Source organism: Hemitrygon akajei, chromosome 3 (genome assembly GCF_048418815.1).
Source record: "Hemitrygon akajei chromosome 3, sHemAka1.3, whole genome shotgun sequence".
Taxonomy (NCBI): domain Eukaryota; kingdom Metazoa; phylum Chordata; class Chondrichthyes; order Myliobatiformes; family Dasyatidae; genus Hemitrygon; species Hemitrygon akajei.
Genome location: NC_133126.1, coordinates 35,355,423 through 35,377,604, shown reverse-complemented (window position 1 = coordinate 35,377,604; position 22,182 = coordinate 35,355,423). Strand labels below are relative to the sequence as shown.

The 22,182-nt window shown below is 38.3% G+C and overlaps 1 protein-coding gene across 2 annotated transcripts in view; it reads left to right on the top strand.

Moving 5' to 3' along the window:
• The window catches only part of mnat1 (MNAT1 component of CDK activating kinase), a 153,662-nt gene that overhangs the window by 31,357 nt on the left and 100,123 nt on the right, over positions 1-22,182 (top strand). The window contains exon 1 of one of the 2 annotated variants that reach the window (XM_073039542.1): positions 3,653-3,772. The exons of the other annotated variant lie outside the window; for it this stretch is intronic. Within the exon in view, the coding sequence (XP_072895643.1) occupies positions 3,684-3,772 (89 nt within the window). The 5' untranslated portion in view covers positions 3,653-3,683. Of the gene's footprint in view, positions 1-3,652; positions 3,773-22,182 lie in introns of those variants that run through there. 2 annotated transcript variants of the gene reach the window in all.

The following is a 22,182-nucleotide window of genomic DNA, read 5'->3' as shown; positions in this document are numbered from 1 at the left end:
TCACAATCATGGAAGCGAAAGAAGATTTTTATTTCTTTTTTACATAAACACACACACACAGACATGGAAGGCCTTTTCACTCACATGGGCTTGCTTGATAAATGAGAAGTTGATACGTCAAGTGAAATTTATTGTCATTTAACTACATATATGTATATAACCACGTAACATATATATAAAACCTTCGACCAGGGTGTAAATCACATAACACATGATAACTTATGAAGGTAGGGATAAAAGCTACAAATGAATCACACAGAAGTAACAAACTGAAGTGCATTTATATTAAACATTGTAAGGTATGGAACAGATTAACCAGTGACACACTAAATATGATGTTGCTGGGAATTCAGAAGCCTAATGGCCTGGGGGAAGAAACTGTTCTCATCCTGACTGTTCTTGTTTTCATGCATCATAATCTCCTTCCTCATGGTTGAAGCTCAAACAGGATGCCGGATGGATGGGTGGGATCCTTAATAAAACCAAGGTACCTGAGTGTGCAGCATTCCTGATAGATGTCCCCGATGGATGGTAGGGAGACCCTGTGATACTCTCAGCTGTTTCTTTCAAAAGATTTTTTCAAAGGATGTGATGACACAGAGAAGCAAAATTACAATCCTATTGCAGGATGTATCCAAGCAATGCAGAGTTTAAGTAAGGTCTTTAATATAATGTAGCATTATAGAATTTCTCACAATGGGTGTTGCCATTGCTTCTTTTTTAATTAAAAGTGCCCTCACTAACATTTTAGATTCCTCTTAGACTCATTAGGTTCTCTGAATGGACTGAAGATCTCACTTCATTTACTTATAATATCCTGAAGTTATTCATAGAGCTGTGTTAGCCTAGGGTGCTGCAATGACTGGGATCAAAATTATCATGTCTTTCAAATGTCTACATCTTTTGTATGAACAAATAATCTGAGATGAACAGTGATAGTCCTCAGGAAATGGCCATTTTAAGAGATTGCAGGTACTGGAAATGTGGAGTAATCAACAATCTACTGGAGGAACTCAAAAAGCATCTGTGGGGCAAAAAGAATTGTGCACATTTTGGGTTGAATCCCTTCATCAGGATTATGATTGCCTTATTTAATTGCCTTTTGTAATGATAGAAAAATAATATGCACAATACTTCCTGCTTCACAGAAATGAATCCTTTCCAATGAATACCTTTTAGTACCTGGCTGTCCCACAGTTTCACATCTCAAAAAAAAACCGGCTTTGTTCAAGCCAATGGGATCGATTACTTTGCATGCAATAACTAAGTGATCTTTTTCAATTTCTGAAAAAAAAGTTGTCTTTGTAGATCTTGAGATAACCTCAAAGCCACCTCAATCTCAGGTTTTGTATTTGCATTCTACATGACTTTTTAAAGTAATCCTGTGAAAAAATTGATCACTTAAAGTTTAAAGTATGATTATAGATTGTTTTCATATTTTGTTCCTGGCAGGATGTTTCGATCTATTTCTCTTTCTGTCTCTTTGTTAATCTATCCACTGTGACATTTTACTATGTTATATGAAACTTACAAATATTATAACTCAGACCCAACAAATCCCTGCACCATACCAAAGTAATGCATTTTTTGTCTTATTCACACACTCTCAACTTTACCATTAACAGTAAACATAAACATTTTGCCAAAATGTGTTAAGGCCATAAATTCTTTCTTCAACTAACTTTTTGAAGCAACCAAATAGATGTGTTATAAAGTGAAAGAGAAGAGACCATCATTTTGCAAACAAAGTGCATTGAGCATCAGATGACTGCAATGTTCATTGTACAATGTGCTTTGAGCTAATTAACTAAAGGAATGAAGTTCAAATCGAGAATTCAAGAAATTAAGATCTTCATATAACAATGTTAATACAACAATATAATGTTAATGGATGTATCAATGGACAACAATATACTAAAGTCCAATTGTGCAGCTTATAGATGTCACAGAGGTAAATTAACATAATGACAATAAGGGTAAAAAGCTTCAGTAACATTTTTAGTCAAGGACACTTGATTCATTTGTAATATTAACCAAGAAAAATGTCAAAATATACTTAAAAGGAAAGTTATCAAAATTAGAAAAGGTGATTAGAATTAAAATAGCTTGATCAATAGGTGACCAGTAGCTTGATTGATGTGTGTTTTAAAAGGAGTGACTTCAAATACTGGAGAATTTAGAGGACAAATACTAAAAATAAGATGAGGAAAATGAAGGCATGAATAGCATGGTGAAGCCATCAGAGGGATGCAGGGGTTATGAAAGTTGTAGTACCAGCGAAGATTACAGAAAAAGGAAAACAAGATCATGGAAAGACTTAAAAACAAGGATGAGCATTTCTAAACGCAGACATTTCCGTCCCCATTGTATGATGAAACAAAGGCAATGGGACTTGTGAATTGGAATACAGGCGGTGAAATTTTGGATAACCTTAAAAGAAGCTGGGGTTGCTTCCCTTAGCTTGAAATATATTAAATGTAGAATTCAACCTATTTTAAGCAATGGATTATAAATAGTGGCTATAAAATATTTTGATAAACATAAGAGTACTTCAGTTGACTAGTGGGTCTGTAACTAGAGTGCAAATTCAATATTTTTGGCAAAGGGCAGCAGTTAATTTGTTTTACATAGCAAGTCCTTATAATTTGCAAATTTACTTTAAAGACAGATGAAGGTGGACAGAAATTCAATAGTGGCTTTCAGAAGTGAATTGTATTCATACTTGGAAAAATATAGATGACTGGGGAAAGAGCAGGGAATCGGATTAATCAGTTAGTTCTTTCAAAGAACTGGCACCAACACTTATAGTGAATGGAACAACTGTCTTATTCTAAGATTGTAAAATTAGAATATTTTTTCAAGAAAGGCAATCAATTTTCTTTGGGAAAATAGATTTTAGTTTTTTTTCAGTTACTTCATTGATAACAAGTAGTGAAGTTAATTAATGTGCATCTTCATTTTAATGTTGACAGCCAGTTTCCTAGTAAAATGCTGATGAGAAAGGTGCATTTATCTATAATTATATGTATGGACATAAAGTCCATATGGAAACTGCTGGTGTATGATATGGAAATATATATTATAATTCATCTTAAAACAGCCATGGGTAGAAATAAAAATGCTGGTTAAGTTGAGAAAATTATCCTACATAAAACTGTCGGGAAGTTGAGGAAAATATCCCAGTGAGAATATAGCTTGAATCAACCTTTGATGAACATCTCATCCTTTGATGTCAAAACCGCCAGCTGCACTAAATGTGCAAATGTTAGAAAGTAGATTTGAATTGGTTTAATTAAGCATTCAATAAGCCATGCAGTTCTGGATAAAAAATTTTTGTGTACCAACATAGATGCATTCAATAAGATGTTTATATTTGTTCAGGTGGTGCCGAACGCAAAGCTAAATAAACATTGATGGGACAATGACACGCAGATTTAAATTGAATTGGAGAAATAGCATTCATTTTTTTCAACAGGAAATTATAAACTGTTCTGTAATTCAACACCTGAGACCGAGAGCCCTGAAAACATCTGTCCAGGCCAAACCCTACTCAAAACATTGCGTCTTTCACTTTCATTGGTGTCCTCTCGTTTACCTTCCTTCGTCGCCGGACTGTTTGTAAAGCGTGTAAGTTGCAGTCGGATGCCTTTACTTGCTGCACTGTTTCCAAGGGACTTGGCAGGATGGATGATCAGGGCTGTCCTCGTTGTAAGACCACGAAATATCGCAATCCTTCCCTCAAACTTATGGTGAATGTGTGCGGACACACGCTGTGAGTGAGATATTATAACCACACCGTGCAAAGGGCATTTTATAAAAAGAATCTTTTTGAGTAGGTTTGGGTGATCCGATCTGTAGGTAAATTGCGTGTTGGGTTCAGTGGAGTTGTTTTGAGTTTAATTTATTATGATAGAATTATGGTTGTTTTTGTAGAGGCCAGTTACACGTGTCTGTACTGGGTTTTAAGTAAAAGCACCAGGTTATTGTGATGGATATGGTTCGCGTATGTGGCACAGTTAATGCAGGATATTCTCAGCAGGGCACATTGATATATATTTGTAAAAGTAGTGAACGGTATTTTGTGAATTTGCCGATGTAAACCAAAGTAAACAAAAAAGATTTCTTTTTTTGCTGTAGTCAGTGCAGGAATTGTGTTTTTTTTAAAAAAAAGAACAGTCAATTTCGGTTAACAAGTGAATGATCATGGTTGTAAACCTGAACTTTGGATAAATCGTAATTTTATGGGTCAGTAATCTAAATATTTTCCTGTTTCTCTAATTCAAGAAATTATCTTAAAGTATATGTTAACATAAATCTTATTGTAATATCATCTGTCTGCTGAATCCGTCATGACAAACCTTATTCTATAATTTGTCTTTCACAGTTTCTTTATTTTCTATGAATAATGTATTTTGGATTTACTATCAGCTAATCTATTAACTTATTTTTCTATAATGAGTAGTAAATTCCTCCTTTGATGTATTGCCTCTTATACTTGAGTTCAGAATGTTGGTGGACAAGCTAAGAGGAAGGGGCAGCAAACCCCATTGATAGGAAAAGAAGAGATGCAGAGCTGGGAAATATCTCTGGTTAGAAGTTCTCAGGTCCCCGCCACTGTCTTTACCATTCTTTGATATTTTTTTCCATCAGTCATTTGATATGAAATAGCTGAGACTGTTGGGGTGAGTAAATATGCTCTGACGACTAACAGCGTTAAAGATTTGTGTATTTTTCCAAAGCAGTTGTGATATTGGAATCCATTCAGTAGAATACATTCCACAATTTCAGTCAGGAGGAGTAAAGAAAAATCTAATATTGCCATTTACTTCCTCTTAGTTCATTGGAAAACATGATGGAATAATTTATCAGTAGTGTTGTTAAGTGACATCAGTTGATCAAAGCTTGATACACTTATGGATGGTAGGATTTTCTTATTATAAATGCTAAGAAATAACCATCTTAAAGTAAGATTTCAAAGCACCTACTGAATATCTTGGTAGTCAACAGTGATAATGTATTGTACATTTCCATAGCATACCAACAAAATTGTTTACATTGCGTCAAATGATTTATTTTCTGATCTTTAAAACATCACTATCAAACAGCACACCAATGTACTGTTACACTTAATAGATTTTTGGATGGACATTGCTTCAGAAGCTGGTTGTCAATTGGAATAGCATGATTTGCTCAGCTGGGGATTTTTCAGTCTTCTGAGGAGGAATCCATTGTTATGCAAACACAATCTTGTCAAAATTCCCTGCCCTTTTACTTGCCCAACTGAGCCGCATCTCACACTCCGTACTCACCCCATCTTCTTGCTGCCTTAACAGTGATAGAGTTCCTCTTGTCCTTACCTACTACCCCATGAGCCTTTGCATCCAATGCATCATTCTCTGCAACTTCCACTATCTTCAAATGGATCCTATTACCAAACATATCTTTTAACTCACCCCACCCCCCCGGCATACTGGAGGGATCACTGCCTCTGTGATTCCCTTGTCCATTGCTCCTTATTCCTCCTTTCCCACTAACCTCCCTCCTGGCACTTTTCCCTGCAAATGGACATTTGCCCATTCAGCACATCCTTCACTTCTATTCAGGCCCCCAAACAGTCCTTCCAGGTGAGGCAAAACGTTATCTGTGAATCTGCTGGGGTTATCTGTTGCGTTTGGCACTCCCAATGAGGCCTCCTCTACATTGGTGAAAGCCATCATAAATTGGGGGGCCGCTTTGTTGAGCACCTCTGCCCCATCCCCCAAAAGTGGAACATCCCGTGGCCAAACATTTTAATTCAGATTCCCATTCCCATTCCAACATGTAGGTCTATGACCTCCTTTTGTGTCACATTAAGGTCACCCTCAGGGAGGAGGAGCAACAATTTGTATTCCATCTGGAAAGCCTCCAGCCTGAATATCAATTTCCCCTTCCAGTTAAAAAAATTCTTTCCCCCTTCCCTCTTCTGCTATTCCCCACTCTGGCCCTTTACTTCTTCTCCCCTACCTATCATCTTCCCCTGAGTCCCTTCCACCTTCCCTTTCCTAACTACCTGGCTTCACCTATCACCTTCTAACTGTCCTCTTTCCCTTCCCCCTCCCCACCTTTTTATTCTGTCGTCTTTCCCCATCCTTTCCAGTCCTGATGAAGGGTCTTGGCCTGAAATATCGATTATCTGTCCATTTCCATAGATGCTGTCTGACCTGCTTAATTTCTGCAGCATTTTGTGTGTATTGCTTCGTATTAACAGCATCTGCAGAAAATCAGAATCAGATTTAATGTCACCGACATAAGTCATGAAATTTGACCTTGTGGCAGCAGTACAATGCAATACAGAATAATATAGAAAAAATGTGAATTACAGTAAATATATATGTATAATATATCAAATAGGTAAATAAGTGTTTGCAAAAATAGAAATAAAAAAGTAGTGAGGTAATGTTTAAGGGTTCAATGTTCATTCAGAATTCAGATGGCAGAGGGGAAGTAGCTGTTCCTGAATTGTTGAGTTTGTGCCTTCAGGCTTCTGTACCTCCTTCCTGGTGGTAGCAATGAGAACAGGGCAAGATGATGAGAGTCCTTAATGATGGACGCTGTCTCTGAGGCATCGCTCTTTGAAGATGTCCTGGATACTACAGAGGCCAGTGCTCACGATGGATTTGACTAATTTTACAACTCTCTACACCTTTCCTTTTTTTAAATAAAGATAAATGAACAGATTGAAAGCAGTGGAAACATTCAATATAGATTCAATGAAATTTAAATGCTTTTGTACTTCTTGCCTTTATTTATGATACCAGATGTTTCATTAGCAAGCCTTTCAGCATTGCCTGACACTTGCAAGGGTTTATACACAATCTAACCCCAGTTCCTTTTTATTCCAAAAAACCTTTAGAGCTCTGCCATTTAGTGTATATTGTCCTTTTTCAAAAATTAGTTTTAAAGGATGGAAATAATGATCAAGTATAGACTGTAACTCAGCATTATTTATAATATGGATGATTTTCCATGTTGGCTTGCCTAAATATTTGGATCCACATGAACAGGAAAGTGTACTTTCTTAATTCTGTTGAGAACTTCAGTGGTTTACTTAACCTAAATTTGATTTGCTTCCTAACTCACTGAAATTTTATACAAGCAGCTAAGTCAGCACTAGGAATAATACTATACATTTTTGTTTTTTTTTATTTTGTTTCTCTCACTTCACATTAGGGTAATTGTTGTCCCTGTTGAATTTGGATATTTCAGCACAAAACAATGAGCAAACTATCTGGAGACTATTTCTACTCCACCCCATCCCTTTTAATCTGCCTTCTGAAATCTGAAATTTGTGCTATTGAATTTTTCTTTGCTAATAATAATCTTATATCTATTTTCCCAATGTAACTGTTTCAGATGATAAAAAACAGAAAATGTTAGAAAAACTCAGTAAGTGAGACAACACTTGTGGAAAGAGAAGCATTTATTGTGTTATGTCCAGGATCCTTTATCAGGACTGAAAAGATAAAACTAAGTTGGTCTAGGTACGAGAAGGTGGGGGGAAGGTGATTCATGGAACAAAGGGAGTTTGTCTGGAAGGCTGAAATAATTAGTCCATTAAGAAGTAGTTAAAATCAGGTTAAGCTGCTTTTTAATGTGTTGCTGAATTTGTATGGTCTGTTCTCAGGACACACTCAGCAGGCTAAAAAAACCAAATGTGATGGGCAAAATTGTCCTATTCTTAAACAAAGAGGATAAAAAAGAGCAAGTTGCTTAAAGTTGGAGAAATGGATTTTGATTCCTAGTGGCCAGAACAAGCATAAGGTATTCTTTCCTCGAGCTTTGGTTGAGCTTTGTTGCAACACTGCAGGAAGCCATGGACAGAAAAGTTGATTAGGATGGTGATTTAAACCATTAGACAACTGGGAACTGAAGTTCATTCCTGCAGATTGAGTACAGGCACTCCATGAAACAATCAAGAAATCTCCCTTTGGTTTCTGTGAATAGCAATTGCAGAACACTAGATTGGTAGGAGTGCAAGTGAAGCATTGCCTTATGGATGGTTTTGTTTATGGGCATACAGTTAATCTATGTACATAAGCTATCTTACAAATATGCATTTATTGCGATTTTTATTATTATTGTATTCCTTATTTTGTGTTTTTTTTTTTGCGCTGCATTGGATCCAGAGTAACAATTATTTTGTTCTCCTTTACACTTGTGTACTGGAAATGACAATAAACAATCTTGAATTTAGTTTCTCCAGTGTAAGAGCCCACATATCTCATCCACAATTTAAGCTTCACTTTTCTTCCCTATATAGTAAAATTCCCTTGCCTCCAGAGTGTTTTGACCCTAGTCTTGAATATATTCAATAACAAGAATTCTCAAGACTTACTTCACAAATTTCTTCTCATGGCATGTCTCTCATCCTGAGAAAACCCTTTTGTTTAAGACTCTTTTAACCTCTCCCTGCTTTAATATGAGGATCCCATTTGCTTCTAGAAGACCACAATCATCCCTGTAGCTAAGAAAATCAAAAAAAAGTGCTTTGAACGGACTAACTGGCAGATGTTCAAAGAGGCCACTACAAATAGAGAAGATGTAGAGCTCAAGCAATATATGTCATCTGTCACTGGCTACATCTGTAAGTGTGTGGACGACATCAGTAGCTCAAGAACTGTCATCTCATGCCCCAAGCAGAAGCCCTGGTTAAACATAGAGGTATGTTCCCTACTAAGAGCTCGGGACGCTGCCTTCAAGTCTGGAGACAACAGCTCTCAGAGTAGCCAGGAGAAACTTCATCTTAGGCATCAAAAGGGCAAAGTCTGGCTACACGCAAAAATTTCAGGAACACTTACCCGATAACAATCCCCAAGCATATCTGGCTGGGCATCATGGGCATTACTGACTGCTCAAGGAAAAAAAGATGTTGATACACTGGTGGTACACTCTTCCTTTGAGTACCGGAACACTAAGGACATCTATGTTGTATAATTGTTTATTGACTGTAGCTCTGCCTTAAATGCTATAATTCCAAGTAAACTCATTTTTAAAATCCTAAACCTGGGACTCAACATCTTCCTTAGCACTGGATCCTTGACTTGCTGACCCACAGGCTACAGTCAGTAAGAATTCTCAATACTGTCAACACACAAGGCTGCATCCTCAGTCCCCTACTCTACTCCCTCTACACTTGTGACTGGCCAGATTCTGTTCTGACTCCATATACAAGTTTGCAAATGATATCACCATGATGAGCTGGAAGACAGAAAGGAGATACAGAGCCTTGGGATATGGTGTCATGGCAATAATCATTTTCTCAAGACAAAAGAACTGGTCATTGACTTCAGGAAGGGAAATTGTCAGTGTCTACATCAACGGTGTTGAGGTTGAGAAGGTTGAGAGCTTCTTGTTCTTAGGAGTGAACATTACCAAAAGCCACTCTTGGTCAAAGCACATGGCCAAAATATCTCACCAGCAACTCTTCTTCCTCAGGAGTCGCTTTGATTCTCTCTGAAGGAGAATTTCAGTGTTGTATACTTTGATACTAAATGAACCTTTGATATTTATTGATGCACCTTTACAAAAGCATTCTATCCAGATGCATCATGGCGTGATATGGCAATGGCTGTGCTCATGAGCACAACAAACTATAGAGAGTTGTGGATGCAGCTCAGCAGATAACGGAAATCAGCCTCCCCTCCATGTATTCTGTCTACTTTTCTCGCTGCCTTGGTAAAGCAGACAGTATACCCTGAGTCCTTCTCACTACAGACGTTCTCTCTTCTTGTTTCACCTCCTATTGTGCAGAAGATACAAAATAACACACACAAAATGCTGGAGGAACTCAGCAGGTCAGAGAGCATCTATGGAAATTAATAGGCAGACGACATTTTGGGCCGAGACCCTCCTTTAAGAGTTGAAAAGAAGGGGGAAGACACCAGAATAAAAAGGTGTGAAGAGGGGAATGAGGACAAGCTAGGAGGTAATAGGTGAAGTCAGGTGGGTAGGAAAGGTAAAGGAAGAATCTGATGTGACCTCCTCTACTTTGGTGAGATCCGTCATAAATTGCTCGCTTCATCAAGCACCTTCGCATCATCCGCCACAAGCAGGACTTCCTAGTGGCCAGCCATTTTAATTTAGATTTCCACTCTCATTTTGATGTGTTGATCCATTGCGTCCTCTTGTGCCAAGATGACGCCACCCTCAGGGATGAGGAGCAACACCTTATATTCTGTCTGGGTAGCCTCTAACCTGATAGCGTGAATATTGATTTCTCATTTTGGTGAACAGATTTCCCTCACTTGCCCCCCTATTCCCCACTCTGATCATTCACTTCTTCTCACCTGCCTATTCCACTGGGTCCTCTCCTCCTTATCTTTCTCCCATTGTCCACTATCCTCTGCTATCAGATTCTTTCTGCTGCAGCCTTGACCTTTCCCACCCACCTGGCTGCACCTACCAGCTAACCTCTTTCTCCTTCCCCCACCTTTTTATTCTGGCATCTCTCCCCTTCCTTCTCAGTCTTGAAGAAGGGTCTCGCCCTGAAAGGTCAACTGTTCACTCTTTTCCTTTGAAGCTGCATGAACTGCTGAGTTCCTCCAGCGTTCTGTGTGTGTTGCTGTGATGGTTGCCTAAAAGCAGACTCAATGACAGCTTCTGTCCTACTTTTATAAGGCTGTTTAATGGTTCCCTTGTATAATAAGATGGAGTCTTGACCTCACAATTACCTTGCTGTGACCTTGTTCCTTAACATCTACCTGCACATACTTTCTCTACTGTAATACTTTATTCTACATTATTATTGTTTACCTTGTATTATCTGAATGAACTTTTATAGACAATAGACAATAGGTGCAGAAGTAGACCATTTGGCCCTTCGAGCCTGCACCGCCATTTTGAGATCATGGCTGATCAACTACTATCAATACCCGGTTTCTGCCTTGTCCCCATATCCCTTGATTCCCCTATCCATAAGATACCTATCTAGCTCCTTCTTGAAAGCATCCAGAGAATTGGCCTCCACTACCTTACAAGGCAGTGCATTCCAGACCCCCACAACTCTCTGGGAGAAGAAGTTTTTCCTTAACTCTGTCCTAAATGACCTACCCCTTATTGTCAAACCATGCCCTCTGGTACTGGACTCTCCTAGCATCTGGAACATATTTCCTGCCTCTATCTTGTTCAATCCCTTAATAATCTTATATGTTTCAATCAGATCCCCTCTCAATCTCCTTAATTCCAGCGTGTACAAGCCCAGTCTTTCTAACCTCTCTGCGTAAGACAGTCCAGACATCCCAGGAATTAACCTCGTGAATCTACGCTGCACTTCCTCTACAGCCAGGATGTCCTTCCTTAACCCTGAAGACCAAAACTGTAATACTCCAGGTGTGGTCTCACCAGGGCTCTGTACAAATTCTGTAATTTTGTAGTGAATTGAACTGCATGGATGCTATGCAAGCCAATATTTCCCTTGCACTTAAGTACCTGTGCCAATAATAAAACCAATTTACCGATTCTCCATACAGAGGATTCAATCTCAGAAACACTTTTGTTTGCTTTCACTGAGATCACCTCTGGTTCTTGTAAACATCAGTGAATGTAAGATCATCTTGCTCAATATGTACTTGCAGAATAACAGCTGTCCATTTTGCAAACCCATTAATCAAACTAGCAAGTCTTCATCGCATTGTCACAAAGGTAAGTGTATCCTTGATTTGATTCGGTAAAATTATACAATTTGCAGCAGTATTACCTTATTTTGAAGTCAAATCCTCTGGCAATAAGGTTCACCACTATTTGCTTTCCTAACTATTGCTGAATCTGCTAGTTAATCACTTCATGTTTTGTATACAATGACACTTTGAGCACTTGGAACAGATTTTTAACACTTATTGGTCATTTAATTTTTTTTCTATTCATCCTACCAAAATAATTATCTCACCATTTTCTTTCAGTTAGCACTTTTTTGCCCACTCATTTCAACTCTCTATCAATTTTGGGTTCAAGTTTTTCTCTTAGTTTATTGTTATTCATAATTTACTTTTCCTTCCAACTTTATACAGTTGGCCCTCCGTATCCATGGGTTCCGCATCTGCGGATTCAACCAACCGTGGATCGAAAATATTTGGAAAAAAAATTTCAGTAAGTTCCAAAAAGCAAAACTTGAATTTGTCGTGTGCTGAGCACTACACTGAATCCACATGAATGAAGTAATGTGTAGGCATACCCTGCTGTAGCCTCCCGCCATTTCACAGGTCATCAGTCTCTCTCCAGCACTCGTTGTTTGAGCATTGTTCGCCTCGCGTCTCGTTTGGTCGTTACTTGTGTTGTGAGCGAGAGGAAGGAGATAAAGGCTGGTAAGGGATGGCTGGCTAGCTCTGTAAAGCGCCACAGCCTCTAGATCACGGGAGAATCGGGATCGGCTAATGCCGAGGCAGCATCAGTGTTCCCAGAAGAGCTACGATGGTTGCGTCTGTACTGAACATGTACAGACTTTTTTTCTTGTCATTATTCCCTAAACAATACAGTATAACAACTATTTACATAGCATTTACATTATATTAGGTATTATAAGTAATCTAGAGATGATTTAAAGTATACGGGAGGATGTGTGTAGGTTTTATGCAAATACTACGCCATTTTATATAAGGGACTTGAGCATCCGCGGATTTTGGTATCCGCGGGGAGGGGGTCCTGGAACCAATCACCCGCAGATACCGAGGGATGACTGTACAGGTGCCATATTGTGTAGATTCTCCTTTGTCCCCATGTCGATTGTAACTAGTGGAAGCTCAGCACTGATTCTAACAGCAATCTGTTGGAGAAAGGCTGCTGGATTGTGGATGAACCATTTCTTTTGTTTTTTGGCCTTTAATCTGTTCTTTATCTGTGCGTGTATTAATCCTACCCCAAGAGCCTTTGGTTTGACGTCTTATGCAATGCCTACTGAAAATATATTTGTATGTCATCTGATCTTGCCATATCTTCAGTAAATTTTATTAAATTTGAAGAAAAAACTATTGCCCTTTCACAAATTAACATTGACTGCTTAATTGAGTATGATATTTTTAAATGCCCTCGTTTGATTAAACCTAACAGGTGCTTCTGCTCTAGAATTTCATTAGCAAGAACCAAGTGAGTATTGGACCCTACTAAGCATCAGCTATTTCTGCATTCATCTTTCTTTTCGTTTTCAAGATCGTAGGCTTTTTGATGCAGGGAATAACTGATTTTTAGTCTCAGTGGTTTTTAGTGCATTTTATTTGCTAATTAATTACTGTCTTATCAAATTTTTGTTTCCTCCTATTTTTGTCTCTTGTAAAGATGAGTACAAGGTCTTTAATGTGCCATTAATTATCTATTAATTGGAACTTTTAGTGTTCATCTTTCACCATTTTACACTGACTTGTTTCACAGTTGCATAGTGACATTTAAGGTTTGTTATTTATTACTCAAATCAGCCTTGACTTTTCATCTTCATCTCATTTTTCAGTAAAACATTTTAATGATGAATTTAAGTAAAACAGTAAATCTACATTTGTAGTAAGGAGAACATTGTAAAAAGGAAGCTGAAGGAAGACAAGGAGCACGTGTTAGCATGCAGGTGTGGTAATGTAACTGGCATTGATGCACATTGATACCTCCTTTTTTTCCACATGTGATTACTTTGGAAAATATTGGTAACTTTTCTGGCAGTGTTCCTTTCAGGTTAGGGGGTTGTCTCATTGGTGGGAAGTGAGGATTTGAAATGAGGCAAGCTTTTGTCTTTTTCTTATCTGTTTTCCCAAAATAACCTCTGCTTCGTTTTTGATGTTTTGGGCAAACAATTATATGAGTGCATAATGTTTACATAGTTAACCTTTCTTGTCAGAGAGTCTGTTTCTTGCCAAGGCCAGAGACTTAATACTCAAAGGTCTACTGGTGCAGAAAAAAATGGCAAGGCTGGATTGTTGAATGGTGGGCTGTCTTTTGATGTAAAGTTTGGAAGATTCTAGCTCTTAGTAATATGGCAAATGCTTCTGGTGAGTGGGCAGCCAACGGGTATTCAGCCTTCTGATAGCAATTAATCCCATGAATCTTAACCATCAGATTGATTGACCTGGCTATTGTGAATAATAAGTGATTTAGTACAGAAAGTGGAAAAAACTATTTTAGATTGTGGATTGTAGTTAGTAGTGAAACAATGACACCATCTTGGTTGAATAGAAGTCTGAATGAAGGATCAGGATATGTTTTCTGTGGAGGTTTAATGCACTACAGACAAGTGAAGTCAAGCTGCTTCTTTTTGTTTTAACAGTTTCATATTTGAATCCACTAGTTCTTACGTCTTTCAGTTCGTTGCTGGCCTAGCCAGTTCTGAAAATTTCTTCCACAGTTTGTTGTGTTGCATTGATATTTGTTAATTCTTTGCAATCACCACCATCAGCACAGGTGCACCACAAGACTGTGTGCTTAGACCTCTGCTCTACTCAATTTTGCTTATGACTTTGAGGCTAAGCACAGCTCCAATGCTATATTTAAGTTTGCTGATGACACCACGGTTGTTGGCCGAATCAAGGTTGCTGATGAATCAGCATATAGGAGGGAGTCTGACATTATGGCTAAATAGTGCAGCACCAGTTGTAGTGTATTTACAAACGTTTGTAATATTTCAGTAATATTTGAGTAGTATTATTATTAGAATGCTTAATCAAACAATATTTGTTTACATAATTCATAATAGGGTATATGCAAGAAGTATGTGAATGGCATATGTCATTACGCCACCATGTCATATGTGAACTCCTCACTTAAAAGCAGCAAAATAGACAAACTATATTCCAGCTCCTGTTTTTTTATTTTGTTTGTTTTTTGGAGTTACAAAACATAACAACAATAACAATCTCTCACTCGATGTCAGAAAGACCAAGGAGCTGATTATTGACTTCAGGAGGAGGAAACCGAAGATCCATGAGTCAGTTATCGGGGTATCAGAGGTGGAACTTCAGATTCCTCAGTGTTATCACTTCAGAGGATCTGTCCGAGATCCAGCATGTAGGTGCCATTCTGAAGAAGGTATGGCAGGCCGCTACCTTCTTAGAAGTTTGCGAAGATTTGGCATGTCAGCTAAGACTTCGACAAACTTTTGTAGATGTACGGTGGAAAGTATATTGGCTTTTAGATCACGGCCTGGTATGGGAACACCAATGTCCTTGAATGGAAACACCTACAAAAAGTAGTGGATACAGCTTAGTCCATTATGGGTAAACCCCTCCCCATCATTGAGCACTGACACAAGAAGCAGCATCCATCATCAAGGACCTATACATCAAGGCCGTGTTCTCTTCTCACTGCTGCCATCAAGGAGGAGGTACAGGAGCCTTGGAACCCACAGCACCAGGTTCAGGAATGGTCATTACCCCTCAACCATCAGGCTCTTGAACTAGAGAGGATTAATTTCATTCAACTTCACTCACCCCATCACTGAACTGTTCTCACAACCTATGGATTCACTTTCAAGGGCTCTTCATCTCATGTTCTCGATATTTATTGCTTGCTTATCTACATCTATCTAGTTTTTCTTTCTTCCCACTCTTTGTATTTGCTCAGTTGTCTTTTGCATATGGTGGGTTTGTTTACAGCCTATTGGGTGTGGTCTTTCATTGATTCTATTGTGATTCTGTATTTTCTGTAAATACCTGCAAGAAAATGAATCTCATGATTGTATATGGTGACATATACAGTATGTAGTTTGACAATAAATTTACTTTGAATTACACACAGTTCAATTCTTTTTCTTTCCGGATTGATTTGAGGTGTATTTTGTTGAATATACAGTCATCTCAAGAGTCACAAGTGACCAGATCAACCACCAGGAGAAGAATCATACTCGACTCAAGTGATCACTGATGATGATTACTGAAGTACAAATTGTAATAAAATTAGAAACCTCTTACTGGAATCACATATATCACTGAATCTTTGGTAGAATAACTTCAAAATATAATGGTTAGTTCAGTGTAAAATCAGTAAATTTTATTTTCTAATTTTTTTGAATGATTATGATATTTTGAAACCCCAAAGCCTTTCCACCATCTGTAAGGCCAGAAGTAAGCTGCTTGATGTATAACCACAACTTTGATGAAGTTCACCACCATCAGAGTGAAGCAGCAGATTAATTAGCACCCTGAACATTCTTCCTCTCCATAGCCATTACACTTTGACTTCAGTGGGTAAAATCTACCAGATAATTTGCAATTACTTGTCTCATCTACTTTTACAGCATTTCACAAACACATGAGCTGACTCAACCTTTACTCACCCTTTCATTGCAATCATGCCAGTGGATCAAACTGGTTCAATGAGGGCATGCCTGAAGCACTACCTAAAAATGTCAGTTTGGCAAAGCTACAATAGAGTTTGACTTTCAGTGGTCCTGATGGATCAAGAATGACTTGCCTTGACTCCAGTTTGTAGGTTCAATGGTGACTGATTCAGGGGATGTCTAATGGGATAGGAAGGTAAGCAGATTGTGAGGTACTCTTTATGTTTCTTTATGTAGGGCTTTTGTGTACTCATAATGCAAATAACTTTGTGTTTACATCTATTGGAAGGAGTGTAGTGGTTCAAATAGATGACTGGCCATCACAGAGTCATACAGCTCAGAAATGGGCCTTAGACCCACATAGCCCATGCCAATAAACACCTTTGTACATTTGCTTCATTCTTCTTCTTCTTCATCTCTCTCACCTACACATTAGGGGCAATTTACACTGACCAATTAATGTACTATCCCATATCAGGATGCAGGTGAAAAATTGAACTGCCAGAGGAAAGCCACACACTTGTTTGGAGAATGTGCAAACTCCACACAGAGAATCCCAGAGGATGAAGTCGAATCAAGGTAACTGGAGCAGTGAAGTATCAGCTCTGTGCCATCCCAGCATCACCATAAGGGCATTTGGGGATGGATAACAAAATGCTGACTTTGCTAACAATACTCACATCACAAAAATGAGTGGAGTACCTTTTACACTCCTGATGGCTATACCCAGGACTTGATTTTTTTTAACTTTTTAATTGTGGTTCAATTTATGGGTAATGAGCTCAGAAACACGAGCTCAAATGTTGATTTTGAAAGGTGCTGATCTTTATGATGTGCATTTAAATGAAACAATGGCTTTAACTTAATTATTAATTCAACAAAATTATTTTCTTTCTGGTGACTTGAAATGCTTTTTATATTTCACCCTATTAGTGAGGCTGTGTTCACTCTTCAACCTGTTACACTACTGTTATGCCACCAACCAAACCATCCAACTAATAAGTCATCTACAGTGTATTTTGCAAGAACTGTAAAATCAAAATGTATTAAATTGTGATTCTGCATGTTTGACATTTTCTGGCAGTAAAGAGTTTTATTGGTTATATAAAAAAGGTGATTTTGTAGGTAGGCTTTTGGAGGACTTCGTAAATTGATTCAAAACTAAAAAGATTCAGTCCCAACAAACACCTACATCATTTTGAGTTTGAAACATATACAAAAGTTAGAACATTTTATTTCAGCTATGGCGGTGTGGACTTAATTAGGGACAGTCATTTTAGTCAAGAGCTTTATTTTAACAGCACATAGTTTGAGCCCAAATAGAGCATTCATCTGTTAGACTGACTTTCTTGTGCTTTAATACTTCCAAGAAGTACTGTGATTTTCAGCTTGATAAACTAACATGTCCTGCGTCCCATTGCAAAAACATTCAATTTGTTTTGGATGGTAATGTAGCTGTTTAGAAACTGGTTTGATCAAGCCAGAGATCCTAACGCTGTGGTTTCATATGACTCAAAGTATTTATGTAGGTGGTGGGACGTAATACAGGTGTGTTTAATCTTATTCTTTGAATGTTGGCAAACAGGAGAGTTGGTAGATAATTTGTAATGGCTTATGTGCACTGTTGAGGATTATTCTGATTTGTTTAATTCTGTTGCAATGCAAATAAGATCAAGACTGGGCAGAAATTCTAGACTGTTTAATGTCAGTTCCTGTACACAGGTATAAAGGGAATGAAATAATTGTTACTCTGGATCAAATGCAGCCAAAAAACACAAAATATAAAGAACACACAATAATATTAATGACAACACAATAAATAGCTTATATACATAGATTGATTGTATGTCTATAAAGTGATGCTAGGCTGTACATAAAGTGACTGAAAGGAAATAATAAAGTAGTGGTGGAGTTAGTGGGTGGAGGTGTTATTACTTGGGGGGTGGGGGAGTAAGTGTTTTTTGGATTTGGTGGTCCTGGTGTGTATACTATGTAGCCTCCTCTCTGTTGGGAGTGGGACAAACAGTACATGTGCAGATGTGTGGAATGTTACTAGCCCCTTTTTGGCACCTTTCTGTATGTCCTTAATGGCAGGTAGGCTGGTGCCAGTGATGCATTGGGCAGTTTGACCACCCATTGTAGAGCCTTCCTGTCCACCATTGTGCAGTTTCCATAGCAGTCATACTCTGTTGGAAAAAAATACTGACTAATTACAATGAGGCACAGAGAAATCTGTATTTACTGACAAGTACCTTATAGTTTAAACTAATGAGTATGTGAATTCATACACTAAATATCTTGTGTGCACACTGGCTAGGTATCCCTGAATCTCCTGAATAATCAAAGAATAGCAAAGGTAGCAAACTCCCCGGGCATGGGAGTTTACGCTGGCCAGGCGTTCCTTGTTGTCCCGATTCACTTGTCACGTGTTTCACACAGGGTTCCTTTCACTTGTATCTGCGATAGTTATTCTTCCAAGTTACCGCTACCAGGAACTCATTCATAACGGAATGAAACTCGTTCATAACCCGGGGACTGCCTGTACTTTTAAATCATCTCTAGATTACTTATAATACCTAATACAATGTAAATGCTATATAAATAGTTGTTATACTGTATTGTTTAGGGAAAAATGACAAGAAAAAGTAGTCTGTACATGCTCAAACAACGAGTGCTGGAGAGAGAACTTCTGGGTTTTCCTGATCCATGGTTGGTTGACTCTGTGGATGCGGAACCCGCGGATAAGGAGGGCCGACTGTACTTTGTTTAAAAACTGAACCGTGGAGTTGTTCAGTTAAGGCTGACACACTTTTTTGTTCTAGCCTTGAAATTTCATATAAAAATCTCATTATTTCAATTCTCTTGCAATTTATTATGTCAAAAGAGTTGAAATTCAACCCCTCCAAATAATCTAATATATGACTTTAAGTACATTTCCACTGAAGACATTAATGGGTAGTGAATTGATGTATATGTAACTTTGTATAAAGTACCACACTTGTATGTGAATCGCAAAGCAGCAAATTTAATGAAATATACATTAAATATGGTATTTTAGATATGAAGACACTTGTCCTGTGATTGAATTGCAACTTCACATATTAGTTTACAGTGTATTCGATTACTAGACATTCCTGAGACGACGACTTCTTGTGGATTCCAGAATACTAATTCAATTTACAAGATCTGGATAGTTTCATGGAGTACAATGGGATATGTCAAGCCCATTACAAGATCAAGCATGTGTTCTGAAGCTAAGATGAATGTTGAACAGGCACTATATGATTTTTAATTTTGTTTTTGCCTTGTATCATAATCCATTTTTAGCAAAATGCGGTTATATTTTAATTTTCCCAATAGGACTCTATATTTACAGTTTCTGTTTATCATTGTAACTAATTTGTTCTTTGGTCTTAAAATTAATGTCTAGATGAGAATTGACTTGTGAAATATTTGAGATTGGAATATGAGATAAAGTCTGCCACAATTTGATAAAACCATTTAAGTGATGTAAAATTTGATGTTGTTTGATGTTATTTTCTACTCCATCCCCCGCAAACATTGTGTGAGTTATTCATACTATAATATTCCACAAGTTAATTTGATAAAATTGTGCAAGTGTAGAAGATAGCAAAATCAGTGCAGAGTTTCCTGCAGTGGTGAAACTGGCAACATTAGCTATTGTTTAGAAATTTCTCCAAATATTTCCTGTGTTTGTAATTTTGTTACCGCAGCAAGCATATTGGCAAACCAGAAGTAGGAAATTGGAAGAAGATTTGTGTCTGGCTTGTCTCTTAGATATGTATGCAGTTTTGTTTCCATACCAACTTGTAGCCAAAATAAAGTTTCAGAGGTTCAATGAATTGATTTGTTTGCTGGAAGTTGTTAATACTGTTCTTGGCATTACTTTGACAATCTTGGATTGTTTTCACTGGAGTATTGAAGGTCAAGGGCTGACTAAATACTATATAAAATTATGAGTGGTATATATAGAGTACGCCAGGGTGGAAATGTCAAATACTAAAGGGTTGAGGTTTAAGCCGAGAGGGGAAATGTTTAAAGGAGATGTGTGAATTAAGTTTTATTTTAAGCAGAGAGTGGTAGGTGCCTGCAGCACTCTGCCAGGGAGGCGATAGGGAATTGAATGCCACATTCAAGAGACCACATGAACAGGGAGAGAAATTTGGGATGCAGTATTATGGTGGGCCTGTTCCTGAGCTGTATTGTTTGTTCCATTTTAAGTCTGTGGTCAGCAATGAGCATGAATGAGATCGATGTGAAACCATGTCTCAGAGAAAGTAATTCAATGGGTTGATCTTTACTACATGTTTTCAAGGTTATTATTAGTACCACTAACTTTTTACTTTTCCAGTTTATCTAGTATTGAAATGTTAATTTTATGCTCATGTCCCTGTTCAAAGACCGGACCTAGATAGGGAGACTGCTTCGTCGAGCACCTTTGCTCCGTCCATCACAACAGGCAGGCTTCTCCCGGTAGGTAGTTAATTTTAGTTCCAAATTTCTATTCTAACATCTCAAGTCATAGCCACTTTTATTGCCATAATGAGGCCACTGTCAGATTGGAGGAGCAATGCCTCATATGCTGTTTGGGTAGCCTCCAATCTGATGGCATGAACATCAATTTCTCTAACCTCTAGTAATTTCTCCCCTCCCTTTCTCTTTTTCCATTTCCCAGTCTGGCTCCCAATTCTCTTTTTCATACCTGGCCACCACCACCTACTGGTCCTCCTCCTCCTTCCCTTTCTCCCAGATTTCATTCTCCTTTCAGGTTCTTTCTTCAGCTGGACTTGTTGTTTCTCTGTCCTGGAACATCTAATAATTAAGTGCCAGCCCTTCTACTTACCAAGAGAGTTCTCCTCTGTGATCATGACCACAGTTCACATACCATCAAAAGCTGACATTAAGATTTTGAATGATGCCGTCATCATTCAAACTTGAAACTGCTCACCCCATTTGAAGAAATCTCTGCCCAATTATCATCAGTATATAACCTGCAGCACCAGGGATCCCACTGCTATACCATGATTATAAATGCCTACATTTACATGCCTAGACAGTATTTCGGGAAATCTGATTACTTGGCTGTCTCTCCTACCTGCATATAGGCAGAGCAAGGCCTCAGTGATAGGGACAACAAAGAGGTGATCGCTGAAGGCAGAGCAGTGCCTTTGAGATTGCTTTGAGTCGGTAGAGTGGGCATGTTCAAGGATTCATCAGAGGACCTGAATGAAGGCACCATATTGTCATGGACTTCATTAAAACAATCGTAGCTGAGTTTGTCCCTACAAAATAATTCAGAGTCTTCCTCAACCAGAAACCCTGGATGAACCATGAGATCTGCAATCTGCTGAGGGTCAGATAGGTGGTGTTCTAGTCTAGCAACAAAGTAAGGTACAAGCGGTCCAGGTATGATTTCTGGAAAGCCATCTCATGTGCGAAGTGGCAATTACAGACCAATTACAGACTGGGGGATGCTCAACAACTGTGGCAGGACTTGAATGCTATTACCTCTTACAAAGATGATTCAACTATTCCAGATGAACCCAATGCCTTCTATGCTCACTTTGATCATCAAACATGGAGGAACCTTCACAAACACTTACAGCCCCTGATGACCCTGTGATTTCAGTCTTTGAGGCTGACACGAGAGCATTCTTCAAGAAAATGAACCCATGGAAAGTATTTGGCTCAGGTAGAGTACCTGGCCAAGTAAGACAGACCTGTGCTGATCAACTGGCTGGAGTGTTCACTGATGTCTTTAACTTCTCACTTCAGGAGTCTGAGCTACTCACCTGCTTCATCTTGCGTCAGTTATACCGGTGCCTAAGGAGAATGTGGTAACCTGCCTTGAGCACTATTGCTGCAATTTGCCTCTC